At 45.2% G+C, this 20107-nt stretch overlaps 1 protein-coding gene across 3 annotated transcripts in view; it reads left to right on the forward strand.

Annotated features, from left to right (window-relative positions):
• The window catches only part of LOC111156063 (thioredoxin domain containing 11), a 59579-nt gene that overhangs the window by 25036 nt on the left and 14436 nt on the right, over positions 1 to 20107 (forward strand). For 2 of the 3 annotated variants that reach the window (XM_022516647.1, XM_022516648.1), the window contains 2 exons: positions 14395 to 14507; positions 16831 to 17031. In XM_022516647.1, coding sequence (XP_022372355.1) covers positions 14395 to 14507; positions 16831 to 17031 — 314 coding nt within the window. Of the gene's footprint in view, positions 1 to 12066; positions 12125 to 14394; positions 14508 to 16830; positions 17032 to 20107 lie in introns of all 3 variants that reach the window. The other variant, XM_022516646.1, reaches the window with a different exon arrangement.

Consider the following 20107-nt stretch of genomic DNA (forward strand, 5'->3'; position numbering starts at 1 on the left):
TAGCACTTAACGTACTTTGTATTTATGTATGAAGTTATGAGATTTGTTTTAATATCTGTCTTCTTCCTTAGACTGAGATTTCTGAGCGCAGGGCCTGTGTGTCTTCCGTAAATGCTCTTCCCCCAGCATCTGGCGCATAGCAGGGTTCAGTCACTCTTTGCCAAGTGAGCGATCAGATTGATGGCTGTGTCATCTTTTCCCCAGTAGATCAACCAAAAATACATAACTGTCCTTCTATTACTGGGTATTAGATTGCTTCCATTATTTTGCGGGGAGGAGGATTAGATAGTATACTAGTACAATCAAACAATCATATGACTGGCCGTTTTGAGATAAACCCTGGCTTAGGGTTGTACGGATAGAGGATCTACTGCATTTGTGTTTTTCACCTTGGGGACATCGTGAGAGGAAATCAAGCTGTCACATAAGTATGTGTCTGTCCACTGGAAAGACTCTGAGCTGCCCAGATTCAGGTGACTAAGAAGACTTAAAGTTTGAATTTTGAAAGCAGCATACTGCCAGCATAAAAGAGCTTAAGAAGCCGATACTCAGAAATGTTCTTAGAAATGAAAGCCCCCCCAGAGATCTCAAGTGAAAACTGTGCGTGAAAGGCCAGTCTGCAGTCACTCACTCATTGACCTGATGGTAGCGTTCAAGTTCTTGAGTTGCAGAGGACACTTCGGAATGGTGGAAGGATGTTTTATTATCTGGTTAGCTTGTATTGTGTGCTAGTGATTCTTCACAAATTACTTTTTCATTCAGAAGCTTCCAAAATAGGGGCGCCTGGGTGGCTCAGTGGGTTAAGCCGCTGCCTTCGGCTCGGGTCATGATCTCAGGGTCCTGGGATCGAGCCCCATATCGGACTCTCTGCTCAGCAGGGAGCCTGCTTCCTCCTCTCTCTCTGCCTGCCTTTCTGCCTGCTTGTGATCTCTCTCTGTCAAATAAATAAATAAAATCTTAAAAAAAAAAAAAAAAAGAAGAAGAAGAAGCTTCCAAAATATTACTTCTTTTTTGGAAGAACTTTTCCAAGTATAAGATAGTAATCTTTTCTCCCCTGTTTTTTCTTTTCTTTTTTTAAGCAAGGAAAGGTGATAAATGGGTAAAAACTATTTGAAAGAACAAAGTGAACCTCTTTGGTCAAATCCCTAATACTGACAAATGATCCCAGGCAGTTTCTTGTCAGAATAAATCTAGTCTCTGATTACCTTAGCTACACTTCTTCCCTAGCTTGTGACTCTAGTGGGGTCTGGTAAAATCCTTCTGGATATGAACTTTGCAAGAGCTGAGATTCATTCTGATTCATCATTTTTCACTTCATTTTTGTGGGTAAATTCTCACTTAAGTTTAATGAAGCACTTTTAGAGGAAAAAGACAAGTGTAGAATGATGACTTTCCATACATAATATGTGCACTAAAATCTTGCTTTGAGCATCTGGTTTCCCCCCACCCCAACTTTCCTTTCTCATACCCAGAAGTCAGACAGTATTTTACTTGTGAATAGTAGATGTTTAGTAAGAGAAATGTGTGCACACTTTTTTTTTAATGTTATAGTTTGGAATGCAAATTATAGGTCAGGGTTGTGTTTAGATTGTGTGCAACAAATTGAGGCCTAAGACACATTTGCCTCACTTAACAATTGCTTATGGAGAGCTTACCTGGAGAAGTACTTGGTCTGTTGTAGAAAGCAGATGGCCTGGTTCAGCACCACACAGGTGTTTCCAAAATGCACCTCTTTCCTTTGCTTTAATTTTTTTTAATTGTCTTAGAAATATCCAGGACAGTCTCTGACATTTTTCTTGAAGCTAGCTGGCCTCAGTGGACAAGTCTTCTGAGAATGTACTGACGTGAAGCCTCATGTCTGGGTGTGGGGAGTGTGCTAAGAGAGTCCATGCCTGCCTCAGAAATGCGTGAGTTCAGTTCTAAGATCTGGTTCCGTGGTACTTTGTCCCTCTCAAGACCATCTCTATAACATTTGATAACTTTTACACATTATCGTATGGAAAATTGGCTTTCTGCCTGAGGACTTAATACTGACTGCTTTCTCTTTTTGTGGTTTTAATTCTTGCCTTTCATCTCAGTTATCTGGGTCCTTTGCCCCCTGATCGCAGTCTTGGTGCTGATCTGTCCGTTGACGGGGGCCTGCCTGTTAGGTGATATGGGCGGTGCTGCTTTGTCGTGTTTCTGTCCACTGTTTTCCTAGCTGTGTTACTGTCACTGTTTGTTATATAGCACTTCTGTATTTTCATGTAGTTTAATCTGTGGTTCTTTTTCTTGATTTCTTTTTTTCCCCCCTAAAAATCTGGTCACTAATTAGTTCATTTTCTTTTTTAATTTTTAAAAATTGTTTAACACTTCATGCTACCTGGATTTCTCTGGCTTTTTTCAGAGGACAGAGCACAGTAGTTTTTTCCTCCCCTTCTTATTGGCTAATCAGCACCATTTACAAAATAATGCTTCCATGTTCCCTCATCTTGATGATGCCTGGCTTTATCTCAAAATAGTTTACATGTAAGCGGGTTTGTTTCTATGTTTTCTTTTGGTCTAGATACCTCTTTTTGTATGAGTAAATATAATTTCATTTCTTGCTTTGTAAGTTATTACCTGGTAAAGTCTGAACTTTGCCTCCCCTAAGTCTTGTGTCCTGTGGAATCCTCTTTTATATCATTTGGCTGGTTTTGGTAGCAATTGTGTTAAAGGTATATATTGACTTAGAGGTGATGGATGTCTTCCTAACATTTTGCCTCCCTTTCTAGGGTTGCAGCATGATTATTCATTTATTCAGACCTTTTAATTTTTTATAATAGGTCTTACACATTCCTCATTAATGTTTGATCATTTCAAAGTGCTGAATGATTAATTGTGGGCCAGCAGTCTGTGTGTGTTTCAGGATTGGGAGGGAAACCAGTCTCTCGGAGTTCTCCCCTCTCCCCAGACTGCAGAGCATCTTTGAACTTTTCCACTTTTGATCTTGGCAGGCAGGCTTTCTTTTTTTCCTAAAGAAAATTTGGTAGAGGGGTCAGTGTTTTTAAGTTGCTTACTGGATTTTTTTCCATCTTATACTTATTTCATTATTTGCTATAAACGTGTTCTGGTAAAATGTTGTTATATTCCGCTGTGATTCAGTGACTTTTTTAAAAAAGATTTTTTGTTTATTAGAGAGAAAGAGTGCCCTCCAGCAGGGGAAGGAGGGAGAGGGAGAAGCAGACTCCCTGCTGAGGAGGGAGCCTGATGCGGGGCTCCATCCCAGGACCCCAGGATCATGACCTGAGCTGAAGGCAGGTACTTAACCTTCTGAGCCTCCCAGGGACCCCTGATGTAGTGACTTTTTGAAAAGAGAAAATTTGCAACCAATTTCAGTCCTTTTTTTCCTTTGGCCTACAGGAGGGACAGTGCTGGCTAGTGAGGGAAGCTGTGGTCTGGGAGATGGCACTGCCTAGTGTGTACCCTTTGTGTGCCAAGGACAGGAGCTATAAACTTGAAGAAAATATTGAACTCTTCTTTGTGTGAGTTTGTGTATCTGTAAGATTGAAGGTGGTGGAGAGAAGAGTCAGTGATTATTTTATATAGCTACATCCTCTGTACGATACTTTGTGAATAAAGTCATAGTCTTCATGTCCATAGCAGCTCAATTAGAAAGCCGCTTGGCTAAAAGCACTTTAAGTATCATGTATGTTTCCTTAAAGAATTCTACACAAGGTATTGTATAACCTGACCAACCAGTGGACACAGGCCTTCCTTTGCTTGTACTTTCTGTTCCTGTGGCATGGTGTTCTCACTATGGAAATGACTTTCCCACCAGGATATGAGCTGCTTTGTTCAGATAATATTTTGATTGAGTGCCTTGAGGCCCAGGTTTTATCCTCCTGCTCCTCCAGCTTCAACACCCTGCTTGACCACTGTTGTAGCTAAAAGGTTGAATGAATGACTATAATAAAGGCACTTGACCTTGAAATTGCTCAAGTGAGAGCGATTGGAGCAGTGAGATGTTAAGTCGCCTTGGATTCCTTCCCACCACCACTTCTGTTGCCTGGCCTTGCTGGTTCCTCAGACCAGAGTGTAGGCATCGCTCATGACAAGACTGCGTGGGCCCCTGCCTAATGCACTCTTCTTTCTCTGCCTTTCTGCTGGAGTTTCACTCTCCCCTGACACTGGAATCCTAATGAGCTGAACTGAAATTTACATGGTACTTAAATGTTAACCTTGAAAATACACTAAACCATTAACTAAGGATGCCATTTCTACTTTCTTCTGCCACTGTTAGGAGTTCCTAAACTTAGTTGACTATGCATCCTTGTGGCATTAGTTTTCTAAGGAACACCCTTTGGGAACTGCAGTTGTAATGAATTTTTTATTTTATTTTATTTAAAAAAATTTTTTTTAAAGATTTTATTTATTTATTTGACACACACACACACACACACACAGACCACAAGGAGGCAGAGAGGCAGGGAGAGAGAAAGAGAGGGGGAAGCAGGCTCCCTGCTGAGCAGAGAGCCCGATGTGGGGCTGAATCCCAGGACCCTGAGCCCAAGGCAGAAGCTTAACCCACTGAGCCACCCATGCACCCAATAGTGAATTTTTTAAAAGAGGAATTTATTAGTGGAGGAACTGCTAATTCCAGTGTAGGGTCACCCACTCTGTCAGGTGGCATCTGACAGAGCTGTGCTTTGCTGGTAGAATTGAGTCCGGGCGCATACAGAGCGCTTTCCTCCATATCCTTATTCATGAATAAAGCTTTTTCTGGAGCGCTTTTCCGTTAGCTTGTGAACTTTTATATAATATCAAGAAGTCCAGAGGGGAGGATTTTCTTATTCTATAAGTGACAGACATTTTTAAAGGTACTGAGAAAACAGGGGACTGATTTCTTAGATAAGGAAGGTTCATTCTGAGATTGTTTTTTTTCCTGAGTTCCTGGGTCTAACTCTTGAGAGTTTGGATGAGGCATTGGGTTTAACAGTTCTCCGTGAATGAAGCAGGTTTCAGGATTACTTGTTTTTCTTGGAAAATCACATTCATTGTCACTGTGCTTGTAGAGGGAAATCTTTTCCTAGCTGTCTCCTTGAGTTCTGAGGCCCTCTGGGGACTGATTAGTACATAGAATGAGTATGTTAGAAATTCCATGCTTTTTGTTCCTGTGCCCAAAACTGACTTCTTTGTGATGTTGCTGTAGTTACAGCAAGGATGTCCCCATGTTTCATAGGAGATATTTTTATTCCCCTTACGACTTATCTCTTAAGCCTTGTAAATGCTGCTAGAGAAGAATTAAGGCCAAAGGCAACCCCCCCAACCCCCGCCCCGCACTTCAGGTTAGAGTCAGAAGCACGACTTACTTACTGATCGAACAGACATTTGAAGATCTACTGTGTGCTCCAACTTTGAGTAAAACTAGTTCCCCAACATGTAATACCACCAGATAGGATGGCAGACAGGTAAGCTTGCCTACAGGCAAGTCTGGGGACCGGTTTCCGCCAGGTGGTTGGAGTGTGGAGGCGGGTCATTCACATTAGATCACTGACCCCTCAGAGGAGATGGTGCTGGCGCAGGGAGGGTTTCCCAGGAGAATGAGGTGTTAGCCTTCAGGTAAGTGCAGGGAGCTAGAGAGAACATAGAGAGGGGCTGGGGTAAGCAAAAGGTATGCAGGAAGCTCAGAATCAAATTTAGTCATTTATAGATATTTTGATTCCTTGAACCTGTGTATTTTAAAAATAATGCTATCTTCACTTTCTGTTTTGTGATATTTTCTACCTTTGGAGGATTGTCCTTTTTAGGGTCTGTGTGTGTGTGTGTGTGTGTGTGTGTGTGTGTGTGTCCTATTTCTTAAGGGATTTTGGCTTGCCCTTTTGATGTTTTTGAAGCTAAGACTCTAGGCAAAGGACCAAAAACATTAAGATCTTTAAAAACTCTCAGGGATCACCTTCTATAATAAAGTCACAAGCTTATAGTGAAACAACTCTGCACCAAACCCAGTTCTGGTCTCTACTTGGCTACTTTTTATGTAAAGCTGAGTATGGTAAGCTGATATTAGGCTGAGCCTTTCCGGGAGTCAAGCCCTTTATCTGCATGATCCAGTCTTCCCTCTTTGAAGTAGGAACTGTGAATATGGCCCTGTGACTGTCTCTGGTGAGGAAACAGGCTGTGAGGAGGCTGTTAACTGGCTCGAGGTCACTGGGATGGCTCCCCAGAGATGCCCGTGTTCTAATCACCAGAACCTATGAATATAGTACGTCGCATGGCAAGGGACAGTTGAGGTTTCTTGAGGAATTGTGTTGCTAATCAGCTGACTTTGAGAATGGGAGATCATCCCGGATTATCTGAGGGGGCCCAGTGTCATCAGGAGGATCCTTAAAATTGGAATCGAGGGGCAAAGAACAGTGTCAGAGTGACACAATTTGAGAAGGACTTGTCCAGCCCTTGCTGTCTTTGATGGTCGAAGGAGCCCCAAGCCAGAGAGCGCTGACTGCCTATGGAGACGGATTCTCCCCGGAGGCCTCCAGAGGGAACATGCCCTATGGACACCTTGATTTTAGTCCACTGAGGCCTGTTTTGGATTTATGACCTCCAGAACTGAGAGATAAACATAGCTTTTTTTAATTTACTAAATTTGTGGTAATTTGTGACAGCAGAGGTAGCAGACGAATGCAGTCACATACCAGCAAATGAGGAACTGGGATAGGAACCCAGGACCACGTTACTCCCGTTTACTGCTATGTTCTCCACAGATGTGGGGCAGGGGACGGCGGGGTCATTCCTGCCTCCTGGCCTTTGCCCATGATACTGCTTTAACTAGATTGCCTTTACCTAGTTAATATCCACCTCCCTAATTTTCCAGTTTATAAATATTGTGCCGCTAATATAATGTCTGGCACATTACGGACGTCAGATGGAGATTTCCACGTCACCGGTCCTTTGATGGAGCTCCTGCGGCACGAGGTGGCCGTGGCCCCACTTAGCAACTAGCATTGTTTTCTCATTTCCCCCTGAACTTCATTAGTATCTTCCTCACAGGAAGTTCCCATAGGCCCGGACTGAGTCCCTTAATAAGTCATTTTAGTAGCTGGTGTCCTGTGTGACGGTGGTCTACCCATGACCCCTTCCAACTGGTCTTCAGATTCTGTGTCTGGAAAATAAGGGAGCTGTGCTCTAGTCGCCTCTAAAAGACACTTCAGTTTGAAAATGCACTGGCCCTTGGCTTTTTTTGTAGGTCTGGGAGCTGAGAATTGCTTTTATATTTGTTAAGGGTTGTTTGCGAGAAAAAAAAAAAAGTGTGTTACCTTTGTGTTAGACCTTAAGAACAGCCTTAAATGGGGATGGAGGAGGGATTTGTAAACGGATGGGTTTCTTTGCTGAAGTCTTTCCTTCCGTGAAGGTGTAAAAACAAAAAAAATTTTTGATCGAAATACACACAAGAGAAGTACTTGATCATTTTCATACTGTGCTTTGGTGAAATGGCGGGCGGCGTGAGGGATTTACTGTTGCGTTGGTGTAGTGACCGTGCATGGTTAACTCTGTGGTTTGTGTTCCCCTAAAATGATGTATTTGGAACTACATTTCTCTCCTCCCTGATTCACAAGAAATTAAAAGTCCTAGTGAAGGAATTCTGTGTTTCCTTAGCATTTAGCAGTGTTGTGGCCAGGACCAGAATGTGCATGTTTTTCTCTGTGATGCCCAAATGCCGGAAAAGTTTCTGGATAATTGCTTTGTGCTTTATATTAAGAATGTTGAAAATACACAAACCTCAGAGTCACAGTTCTGGTAACAAAATGCAAGTAATTGCTATAGTTCATGTATTGGAAACAAACTTTTCTGTGGTCTATTACATTTCTTTGAAGGTTTTTTTCATCTGGGTGAATGTATTTCGTATTGGAAATGTGGGAAGTCATCCACTGAAGAATTACGAATCACTGCATGATGCTAAGTAACGTGGGAGAGGGGTGGTTACCCTTTTTGTGTAATCGTGTTGTTTCCCTTTTTCTGCCTCGTCTAAAACTTAGGAAAGAAGAGTGGGAAAGCAGAAGTTCGTAAGAATGGCAGAGTGTAGAGTAAAATGAGGATTGTTTCCAGGAGGGTGCCACGATGCAGGTTTGCTTTTTGGAAATGTCACTACTTCCCAGGGTAAAGAAGTGAAAGATGTTTTCCCCGGGCATCCGGGACTTCTTAGTCATGCTGATTAGAAGCCACATGACTTAACCCAGTGGTATTTAGTTTTGAAGTATCATGCTTTTTATTAGCAGTTCTCTTCATGAGAATTTGTCTTGACCTGATACTCCATTTTGTTCCCTGGTCCTTGAGAGATTAGCTCACGGATGTCTCCTGGCTAGCACATGGCTAGTTCTGTTACAGAAATTTCCGCACTGCTCAGCTGCACCATTTCTTGTCCTTATTCCAGTGTATCCTCGACCATCTTACTTTGCAGTACACCGAGTGCTGTTAGCTTCAGGCCTCTGAGAGAGAATTAATTTCAGAAGCTCAGCAGTTTATACTTACAGGCACAAGGTCTAGGGACCCACCTTTTCCTTTCTGAAGGACAGGAGGGGACACACTTTTTTGTTTTTTATAGGTTTTATTTATTTATTTGACAGAGACAACAGTGAGAGATGGAATAAGCATGGGGAGTGGGAGAGGGAGAAGCAGGCTCCCCACAGAGCAGAGCACCTGATGTGGGACTCGATCCCAGCACCCTGGGATCAGGACCTGAGCCAAAGGCAGATGCTTAAGGACTGAGCCACCCAGGCGCACCGCCCCCCCCCCCCAATCACAGTAACAGTGCTCATTAGCTGTATGTTGTTGGTGGCTACCATATAGGACCGTGCAGCTACCGACATAGGCTTCATTATCCAAGTGTTCCAGGATAAAGCAATTTTTTCTTGAGCTACTGAGTCTCCTGCAAACACATCCCTGAGTTAAATGGTTTCAGATTTGTGTTCCTGGTTATATGTTAGGTGGTGAGTGTGAGTTGTGTAATTTTGCTTCAGGCAAATTTATTATTTTTATTATTATCATTATTATTATTATTATTATTTATTTTTGTTGTTGTTGTTGTTTTTGGTTTTGAGAGAGGGAGAGCAGGGGAGAGTGTGTGCGCACATGTGCGAGCCAGGTCAGGGGAAGGGGCAGAGGGAGAGACAGATTCTTTTTTTTTTTTTTTTTTTTTTTAATATTTTATTTATTTATTTGACACACAGAGAGAGAAATCACAAGTAGGCAGAGAAACAGGCAGAGAGAGAGGGGGAAGCAGGCTCTCTGCTGAGCAGAGAGCCCGATGCAGGACTCAATCCCAGGATGCTAAGATCATGACCTGAGCCGAAGGCAGAGGCTTAACCCACTGAGCCACCCAGGCACCCGGAGAGACAGATTTTTAAGCAGACTCCATGCTGAGTGTGGAACCCAACTCGGGGCTCCATCTCTTCACCTCATCCTAAATCGAGAGTTAGACGCTCAACCGACTCAGCCGCCCAGGCGCCCTACAGTTGAAAATCTGTTCTCCTTCCTAACCAAAGAAACTATTGTTACTCTTTCTGGAATGTTTGAGAATGTTAACATTTTGCCTCCCAGAGGTAGTTGATATATTGCCTCAGTATGTGTGTGTTTTACCTCAACAGTAAACTGAAGTCTTGATGTTAAAAATTAGATTTAAGCAAAATAAAATAGTCTGATATTAAAATGTTAAGCAAAAGCCCCAAAAGAAAAATCTTGATGTGAAACCAGAGAGAGCCAGATGCATCTGCGTAGAAACCAGATGGAATTTCAGATTCTTCCATTCTGGATGCGCCTTTGGTGGTTGCAACGAGGTGAACAGTGACGGCGCTGTACGGAAGGTCAACAGAAGCTATGTTACCTAGGGGGAGTGTGGGAAGCAGGGGTGGAGCTTTTGGTTAGTGGTGGAGAAGAACCCCACCCTCAAAGACAGCCAGGGGTGAAATATGCAGAAGTACAGAAAGTAGATAAGATTAAGATTGGAGCGAGCTTCTTTATTATTCAGAGCACGCAAGTAGTGACATTCTGCTGTGATGCCGTGATGCCCTGTGGGCATAGATGGTGGCTACGTGTGTGGTGGGCTGCCTTGTCACGGAGGGACCCAGATCCCAAGGTTCAGCACCTTTTGCAGCAAATGGCCCATACGCCAGTGTTCATGCTGTGCTCACCTCGCCCTTGTTAGTTTCCCGTCTGACCAGCTACAGAAACTGGTTATAACTACTGCCTTTCCCCTGATGTTCTCTCCTGGTCTTGGTACATTAGGCAGCGGTCTTTGTAACTCTTTTCACTGGATGGTTAATAGACACTTGTAACTGGCCAGTTACCTGGCTAACAAGAGTTTATTGAGATTTCAAAAAAAAAATTAATTGAACAGGATCACGTATGTCGTTGTTGGACCTTATTTTGGTGGGGAAGGAGAAAGCATTATTCTAAATTAATTTTAATTTTTATTTAGTTTTATTGTTTTAAGATTTTTATTTATCTATCAGAGAGGAGAGAGAGCGAGAGCACAGAAATAGGGGCCGCGGCAGGCAGAGGGAGAAGCAGGCTCCCTGCTGAGCAAGGGGCCCGATGTGGGACCCGATCCCAGGACTCGGGGATCACGACCGAGCTGAAGGCAGATGCTTAGCTGACTGAGCCACCCAGTCGTCCCCCAAATTCATTTTTAATTCAACAAATTCAAAGTCCTTAATTAAAATGTTGAAGCTTTATTACTTTTAGGATTAAATTATTCATTTTAGAAATGGCAGAGACCCCTACTGTAGATAGCCTTGGAGCCCTGCTTAACAGAGAATGTTCTGGATGTGGAGGTGAGAGGTGTTATTTTTTGTGTCTTTCTTACAGTATAAACTTCCTCTGCTAATTCAAGTACCCCTTGTACACATGACAGTGCAAATTTAAGTGGCTTCTTCTAGCAAGATTTCCGCTACATGCAGGAACTTAAAATAGATGTGTGAATTTCGTAGATATCTCTGTATGTGAAAAGTGAAGTTTTAAAATTGTGATGTGTTTGGGCATGTTCGAATCCACTGTGTGCAGCAGGCTGTCCATTCTTAATGTAGTTAAGCAGGTTTTTGAACAGGGCCCTTTCAACTTTAGGATCAGCCTGTCACTTTTTATTTTCTGCTCTGATAAGTCATGTTGGTGACATTGGCCAACTGTCAAATGCATTTCCTCACTGGCTGCTTTTCCTTCTCCTCCTCTCTTTTTAGCGGTGGCGGTCCACCAAGATTCAGCCTTCTTCTGGAGAGAGTGGTGCCTTCGAACCCTGTCTTATGTCCTGCTTTTTCTTCTGAAGGCTTTGGGATCTGAACTTACATGTTATACCATTTTTTAAATTCAAATTTTGAGCTAATTTTATACTTGTAGAAAAGTTGCAGAAATAGGACAGGGATTTCCTCCGTTTTCTTCTTTCACCTTGCTTCCCCCAGTGTTAAGATGTTATGTAACCAACCATTTGTGACGGTACTTTGGTCAAAACTAAGACATTACCATCGGTACAGTATCATTAACTGAACCACAGGCCTTGTTTGAATTTTGCCAGTGTCTTCACTAATGTCTTTCTTTTCTGTTCCGGGATCCAATCTGGGATCCCACATCACATTTAGTTCTTTTTTTTCCCCCTCCTTAGTCTCCTCCAACTGGTGACAACTCCGTAGTCTTCCCATGTTTTGCGTGACCTTGACATTTTGTAGGAAGGCTGGTCATTGTTCACTTTTTTTTTTTAAGTTTTATTTATTTATTTATTTATTTGAGAGAGAGAGAGAGAGAGAGAGACAGTGAGAGAGAGCATGAGCGAGGAGAAGGTCAGAGGGAGAAGCAGACTCCCCGTGGAGCTGGGAGCCCGATGCGAGACTCGATCCCAGGACTCCAGGATCATGGCCTGAGCTGAAGGCAGTCGCTTAACCAACTGAGCCACCCAGGCACCCTGTTCACTTTGTTTCTCAAAGAGCTCCAGCTTTTGCCATTAGAGCATCTTGGGTCGGTTCCTATACCCTTTGAAGATGCTCCGTCCTTTATTGTGACACTAAGGTGTGCCCGCCTCCTTTTGTACTTCCCTTGCCCCACCTCTGGAATCAGCCTCTTCTCCAGGGAGCCCTGGTTTCTTTTATGGAGGAAAGGCATGTAGAAACCAAGATCAGGGTGCTGGGTGTGCTGGTTGGTGTCAGGTGTTACGACTTGTAGGCCCTTTGAGCAGGTAGAGCCAGGACATGTATGTATTTACCCCACATGTAGACATAGATGAGAGGCTGTCTTTCTGTTATCTGTGTGTGTGTGTGTGCGTGAAAAGCCCTAAGTTTATATTAATTTCCTCTGATTCCAATCTAACACCAGCATATAGCTCTCCTCTCGTAATGTGTAACTTTTTCTACCCAGCCCTGAGAATCTGGCTCTCGTTGTCCTTAGTTTTATGATACTCAGTCAAGATACTGTTCCAATTACTCAGCTCTTTCTCCCCACCCTCCAGCCCTCCAGCCCTCCAACCCTCCACCCCTCCTCTGTGGTGTGACAGTGAAGCTTGTTTGTTAATGCTTGTGTTCCACATTAGGCTCCCCCACATCTTGGTTGGTTTAATGATTTTGGTTTGTGAGTTTGTGACGGATGTGAAACATCGCTGAAGCTCTGAGAGCCTCCATAGGAAGAGGTGTCCCCGGAGGAGAGTCAGGCTGCCTCACCCCTGTTCTCCCGACCCCATTTCCTTTCCTTTCCCATCTTTGCCCCTGCCCCCCATGTGTAACCAGTCTCTGTTGTTTCTAGGTTATCCTTCCTGTGTTTCTTTGGTTTTGTGTCATATTAAACTAGTCAGATTTGAATGAAAGGTGGTGTCAGGGATTGCCACATGGTGCCCTCCCCGCCGGCAGCTCCTCCGAGAGCAAGGTCACACCCCTGCTGCAGAGTGGGGCTCGGAGGATGAAGCTGGGAGCTTGGTGTGTTCTGTAACCGGTATCTTATTTAACATCTAATAAAACAGAATGGAGCTAGGAAAGAAGGTACCGTTTCCTATACCATCTTATCCACTCGCCTCTAATACTAGATATTTTAGTCAATTTTTAGCTACACATACTACATTTGCTCCTTGAGGGAAAGACTTAAGGATACACTTAAGGATAAGGTCGCTTTTGATCTCTCTCCCCCACACAAAACTATTTTTATTATCCTTTCAGGGTCCTTATACTTTTTTTTTTCTTATACTTTTTTTTTAAACATACATGCCTGTAGGAAAAAAAAGTATGTTGTTTTATAAGGTGTGAGTTTTCTTTTTTTTTTAACATAAAAAGATACACTTTACCTTTCTTTAGTTTGCTTTTTCCCCTCACATGTGTCAGGAAAAATGTTCATGTCAAATAGTAGCCCCACTCCACCGTTTTGAACACCTGCAGAGTTTTCTTGGTGACTGTCCATACGGGTGACCTTGGGCGCACAGGCACGGACTCACGGTGGGGTTTGGGCCGCAGCCTCTGCCCACGTCTCACTGTGAGCGTGCAACCCCTTGCTCCCCTGAGTGGCTGCCACTTTACGTGTCCCACCAGCGTCACTTCAGAGTGCCCTTTCTCTGCTGGTCACCTATAGTTGGTATTTCCTGTGTCTCAAATTTGGGGCAGTTTGAGGTAAAGAGAGGTACTTTGTTTTAATTTGCTTTCTTCTGAAATAGGGTGGTTGAGTGTATTTTCATGTAATTATTAGCCTTTTACTTTTCTTCTGTGGTTTGCGCATTGTTTAACTGCTTTTTTTTTCTTATTAATTTGTGTGAGTTCTTTGTACATTTTAGGTTCATTCACTTAACCAATATTTATTGATCTCTTAGATGCCTGGCCACTGTGATAGGTGCTGGGGTAATAGCAATAAATAAGGTTTCTAACTTCACAGAAGTTAAAAGGAAGTTGGACCAAAGAAAATTAAAGTAAATCAACAAGATTATGTAGATGTTAATAAGTGCTGTTAAAAAATAGAGTAAAGGTAGAGAGAGTGCTTGAGCGGAGAGGAAGCCCTAGTTTCCCCTTATGGACTCTGTCGTCGGAGTATTTGCCTTAAGGTGGGGTGGTCAGGGAAGGCTTCTTGGAGAAGGTGGGGCTGGAGCTGAGGTCTGAATGGTGAGGAGCCAGCAGTGCAAGTGTCCAGATGGAGCAACCTACCCCTAGGCTCCACAGTGGGGCAAATGAGAGAGGGGCACGGGGTCACAGGAGATGAGGTCAGATCATCGCAGGCAGACACAGTGCGCAGGACTGTCAGGGTTGTTACTCAGGAGGATATGTGAGGTCTGTTTCGGGAGGAGGGTTCTCCAGCTCCTTTTCTGCCTAGGCTAGGTGACCAAAAAGAGCGTTGCTCTGGGGATTTGTGCATCAAGACTTGATCATTGCATTTTGTGGTTGTTTTAAGGCATAGGCTTTTTCTTTAATAAAGGCAAATTTTCTGTTTCAGATTACCTAGGAACAATACGATTTGGGGTTATCACAAATAAACATCTTGCGAAACTGGTATCCTTAGTACAATCTGGAAGTGTGTATTTACATAGACATTTCAACACATCTCTTGTAAGTATTTTGAAATCACATTTATATTAGTGCAGTGGTTCTTAACCTTGTTTAGGTCATGGACTTCTTTGAGAATTGGATAAGATCTATGGGCACTCTCCCTAGGAAAGTGTATGTGATTTTTATATGCAAATTGAGAGTTCCTGCAACCCCACGCCAGAGCCCGCGTCCCCGTGTGCAAACCCATGCGTTAGAGGGCTCTCAGCTGTAACATCTAGCGATTCTTTGTTTTTATTCTTCGACTTTGGTGCAGCCTTGTTTGTTTTCCTCCTCGGATGAAATCGCAGGATGATTCTGTTGGAGAATTGTTACTGTGGGCGCAATGTTCTCAGAGGTGAAGCTTCCATTAGGCGATGTTCTTCGTTCATCTGTTCCATTCATCAGGAGTAATCACGTGGCATGCTCTTCTCCTTAGCTGATGAAACGGATTTTGAGGTTCTTGTTAAGTCACAGCGAGAAGCTGATGGCTTCTCACCCCACAGAGCCTTGGTTTTCCATTGTCTTTGCTCCCTGATTTCGTTTGCTTTCAGTGAAGCAGCCCCAGCTCAGCTCTTTCTGAGCTGCTGACCTGTGCCCCGCATAGCCCTTTGCCTCTGCTATATTGCTGCTGCTTCAGTCCTATCACTGAGTTTATTTTTTTAAGTATATTCTGTCTCTAATGTCACTGACAGTGTGTGTGACTTACAGGTTTAGTGAAGACCAGTATCTGTGTAACCCGTGTACCTAGCCCACTGAACCTGGGCTCCCCTTGACTCGACGTGCAAGTTTCATGCCTGCGGGAGGACTGTTAGGCCCTCTCCGGGGCGCCTCTTTGGTTGTCAGTCCCCCTGGCTTCTGCAAATCCCTAGGAGCCCAGATGCCATGCTGTATATCATGTAATTTGTATTCCAGCAGTCAGATGTATTTTTGTTGTTTTCCAAATAGAAATGTGTTTATGATGTCTGAGTTTGTTTTTTCAAACTCCTGCCGTGCCCACTTGGAGAGTCACTGCTTCGCTGGTTTCTCCACCACCTGCCCACCCTCCTCGTGCCTCTGAGCTGCTTCTTACTTCCTCTGCTTTCACTGTTGGTCTTTTTCCTCCATCCTCCTCCTGTAGCATGCTGTACAACCAACATACATCGTATGGGTTGAGAGGGGAGGGCACTGAGGAAGGAGCATAAAACAGAGAGAAGCTGGGGCTGTGGGAATGGCCCTGGTAGACGCACTGGGCTTACTGCTTCAGGTCTGTAGTTCTGAAGGTTGGTGGTTGGTTGAGCAGAATTCCTTTTAATAGTTTTTTTTTTTATTTTTTTAAAGATTTTATTTATTTGACACAGAGAGAGAGAGATCACAAGTGGACAGAGAGGCAGGCAGAGAGAGAGGGAAAGCAGGTTCCCTGTCGAGCAGAGAGCCCGAGGAGGGACTTGATCCCAGGACCCTGAGATCATGATCTGAGCCCAAGGCAGAGGCTCAACCCACTGAGCCACCTAGGTGCCCCAGAATTCCTTTTATCAAATGAAATACTATTGGGATTCCAGTATTTTAACAAATAAAACCGGTGGACATCCTTGTCACGAGGCAATTTAATTCTCAGTTTTGGAAAGTATAAAAGATCTCATTTTGTGGAACCCTCCGAAGCACTTTTTTTGGGGAGTTTCATTTGAAACCCAGTGATCCATATTGGAATTTCAAACATAATTTTATGTTGACCTACTTTAAGCAAAGCACAAAATCTACGTGTCTCTTTGCTTCATTCCATACACGTAAGGGTGATCTGTGGCTTTGTACAAGTTCTAGGTCATGCGTGGATTCGTTCAAGTATTTGCTGAGTTCTGCTGTGTGCTAGGTGTTCCTCTAGTCACTGGGGTACGGGTGACCGGAAGATGCAGATTCAGAGCTCTGCCCTAAGGAATATCTTCTCCCACCACGATGAGCCAGGTTTTGAGGAACCAGCGTAAAAATCTAAGTGATCCTCACCTTTATAACTTCCATTCCCTTGGGTATTCATCGATCCTGTTACAATAATTCTTTTGTAAGAACCCACTAAAATGTAATAGCTCCCCTTGGCCAGGGTGGAAGAGGCCATTGTTGCCAGCAGCAGATTGGGAGAGTTCTCCCTTGGTTGAGGCGTCTGCTGAAGGGAGCAGGAGGGCTCTGTGACCTGAGAGTCACCCCTCTGAGCTGCCCGTGCTCTTCACAGCCGCTTGGGAGGAAACGCTGACTGGAGGAGCCGGGGCAGAGGAGACGGCCCGGAGTCGTCTTACGTGCACCTGGGCGGCGGTGGGGTGGTCGGGGCCTCTTGAGCCTGCCCTGCCTTCAGCCCTCCTTGTGTTGTCCTTCGCAGGTCTTTCCCAGGGAGGCGGTCAACTACACCGCAGAGAACATCCATAAGTGGGCCTTAGAAAATCGAGAGGCGCTCCTCCGATGGCTGCGGCCGCACGGCGGCAAGAGCCTCCTGCTGAACAATGAACTGAAGAAGGGGCCCGCGCTTCTTGTGTTTGTACCTTTCAATCCTTTAGCCGAAAGCCACCCTTTAATAGATGAGGTAAGAGTCCTGATGTTAAAAGGTATCTCCTAGGGAGCAGGAAAACCTCATGAACTCGGGTGTCTCACTCCACGTTCAGAGTGATTTCCACCAGGATCCAAGAGCCTGCAAGGAGGGGCAGCTGCATTTCTGTGGCGTTACTCCCTCCCATAAATGGGCAGGAGAAGAGTGTGTGCCACAGATGGGATCCACTGTGGCCTCGCTGGCCACATTGACTGACAGCTGCTCAGGTCTGGGGGAGTCGGCGCGAACAGGCATGACCAAGCTGCGCCTCCCCAGGGTAGGACCAGATGTCTCTCGTCCTGCCATGACCCACTGGGGGAGTGGGATAGAGGGGATGGAGAGCAGCACAGGCAGGGTTCAGTGTGGCCTTGGAGACGCCGTTGTCGGGTGAGGGGGCCTGACAGCAAGCCCTGGCCACGCTCAACCCGGCAGCCAGGGAACGACAGTGGGGATACTGGGCTCCCTTGTTTCTCTAAGCCTTTCCTGTTGTGAAGATAAGCAGAGCGGTTTCCAGAGACAGAGCTGTCAGGAGTCTGCCCCTCCTGCTTTTCCTGTTTCAGCTGGTGCGCTTACTCTCTCCGGGTGTGAGTTTGTTTTATATGCGGATCATTTGGAGGCACTTAGAGAGAGTAATAACAATTACCAGAGTGTGCCTGGGATTGCTAAATTGGATTTACTGGGGGGTTTTATTTTTTTGTTCCCTCAAGGATCCCTTAATGGGCCCAAACCAATTTCGGACAGCCGGTGTAGCACTGGCCTGGCTAACCAGACACGGTCTCTCCCCGGGCCTCTCTGTGTCAGCCTGGTGGTCTGCCTGGAGGCGACAGGGGCTCGGGGATCTTCCCCAGCCAGGCCCCTGACTTTGATACTCTGGAGCCTCATTGTGAAAGTTGTTATCCCTGCTGCTACCCTGGCTTCGAGGAAGAAAGGAGAGAAATGAAATAGCTTTTGTTTCTTTTCCTCTGATTAGGGATGACTTGAAGTAATAAGACTTACTTCCTGAAGAAAATCTTCACTACGCAAATATTTTATGAACTAAGACACTCTCCAAATTTCCTAGGCTTTTACTGTATCTACTCTTAAGGGCCTTAAGGCTCTTTGTAGGAAAGGTGGGGTTTTCATCCAAGGCACAGCTACAGTTTGGGGTTTTTACTTTGACTTTTAAAAAATTTCTTTGTGGAGAATTCTGTCTTGTCTAATTTGGGCAAGTCAGGGACCTGGGTGGGGTAGTGTTTTGTGACTGGAGCCCAGTTCCCCTGTTTAGGGGGTTGTTGGATTTGGGCCTCTGGCAGGAGGACGCTAGCTTTCCTGCCTTTTTCCCTTGCTTAGCGTCTCTCTTCTCTGTCCTAACTCCTCCATCTCTGGCCAGGCCTCCTCCTCCTCCTCCTCCTCCTCCTTCTTCTTCTTTTTTTTTTTTGTTAAACCACTTTGTTCCTGTGTCTCCTTTCCTCTGAGCTCAGAGTGTCTCTGCAAGATGAGTGGATTCCCCGAACCTCGCTGTATGGTTGAGATTGTTGAAAACCAGATGGCATCTCAGCAGTATTATGAATTACTTAGCCAAGTAAAGTGTTCTGTGCAGTACATTTCCCTCTTCCTTTGAGGTCATTTTAGCAAATGTTTATGGAGCACTGTGTCAGGGAGCCGTGGGTGAGAAAGATGGAGAAGAGGCAGCCTTACTCTCACGATCTCAGAGGCTTGTTCAGGAGGGCGGCTGCAGCTTGCTTTTAATTAATGCAAGGTGGAGGAAGGTCAGCCCCAGGCCCCGCTCAGGAGGAATTGGAGGAGAGAGGGCTGTGTCCCAGAAAGCTAAGGGCAGCCAGGGGCGAGATTAGGAGAGGCCGTGGGCGGGGCAGGTATGGGGGACAGACTTTCGGGGTGGCCAGGATGTGGATGGGTTGAGGGAAACATAAGAGAAGGCACAGCCTGAGCAGAGGCACGGTGGTGGGGAGGTTCCTGCAGGTTTGGTGTTAGGAAGTAGTGTGGGTTGCGTGGCCCCCAGAGAGGCCGCCTGGAGAAGACCCAGATTGGAAGCCTGAACAGGAGAGGCGGTTGGGTGTGACTTTGAGGACTTTAGGGTTAATCGTGGCTAGCACAGTCTCCCTGACAGAGGAGAGATGTCAGCTGAGCTGTGTGTTCCCATGATTCCCGTTTTCCAGGCAGCACTGCTCCAGGACTGTGGGAAGTAGTAAAGTCCAGAACTTGGGCGCTGGTGGGGATGGGAAGTGGGGTGTGTGAGCAGAGAGGTAAGGAAGCCCTCAGGCTTGGGTCGCCTGAACACCGCACCTGGACATTCCCAGGCTGGGTTCTGAACTCATCAGCTCCTCAACCACAGGAGAGTTTACGCTTTAAGCCTTTTTCCCATGCCCACCTGGAGGCCCAGTTGGGGCAGGCGGTTGAGGAAGCTGACGTGGTGGAGAGAGGTCAGCGTCACATGAGGTTAGTAGCACTGGAGCTTGCCAGGCAATGGATTTTGAGGCAGCCATAGTGGGGAGTGTGGTGGGGACCAACCAGAGGACAGCCGTGTGCTGGCTCCGCTGTGAGCCCCGGTCTGGGCCCGGCAGCTGCTGACACACACTCACGCCCCCCACCCGCGGGAGACCACAGCGTCAGGCCACTGACCGCTGCGTCTCTGCAGAGCTGCTCCCTGCGGCCAGTGAGGAGTCCGTGTGCCTCTCGTAGCGCTGCTCTGAGGGGCTCACGGTGTGCGAGCCTCATGGGCAAAGTCATGGTTGTCTTGTTCTGACTTAAACATTTGTCTGATGAAAGAAGATGGAAGAAAGCATTTACAGTACATTTAAAATTATGTGCCAGATTTTCCTTATTAGTTCATGGGAGATGAAGTATGGCCTCCGGCGATTCACATGTGAAGACGAAACTGGACTCGCCTTTCCACAACTGCCCAGTGTGTGAAAGAGGCATAAAAGTAAAACCCAGTTCAGTTTATAAAAGAAAAATAAGAATTCCTTACGTTTTAAGAGCATTACTCTATACAAAATAGTTTCTTCAATTAAAGATCCTTTATATGGCTTCTTTGCTTATGAGCAATGTTGTGAAAAGAGCTGAGAAGACCTTT

The sequence above is a fragment of the Enhydra lutris genome, unplaced genomic scaffold (assembly GCF_002288905.1).
Source record: "Enhydra lutris kenyoni isolate GAN:26980312 unplaced genomic scaffold, ASM228890v2 scaffoldscaffold45, whole genome shotgun sequence".
Classification (NCBI taxonomy): domain Eukaryota; kingdom Metazoa; phylum Chordata; class Mammalia; order Carnivora; family Mustelidae; genus Enhydra; species Enhydra lutris.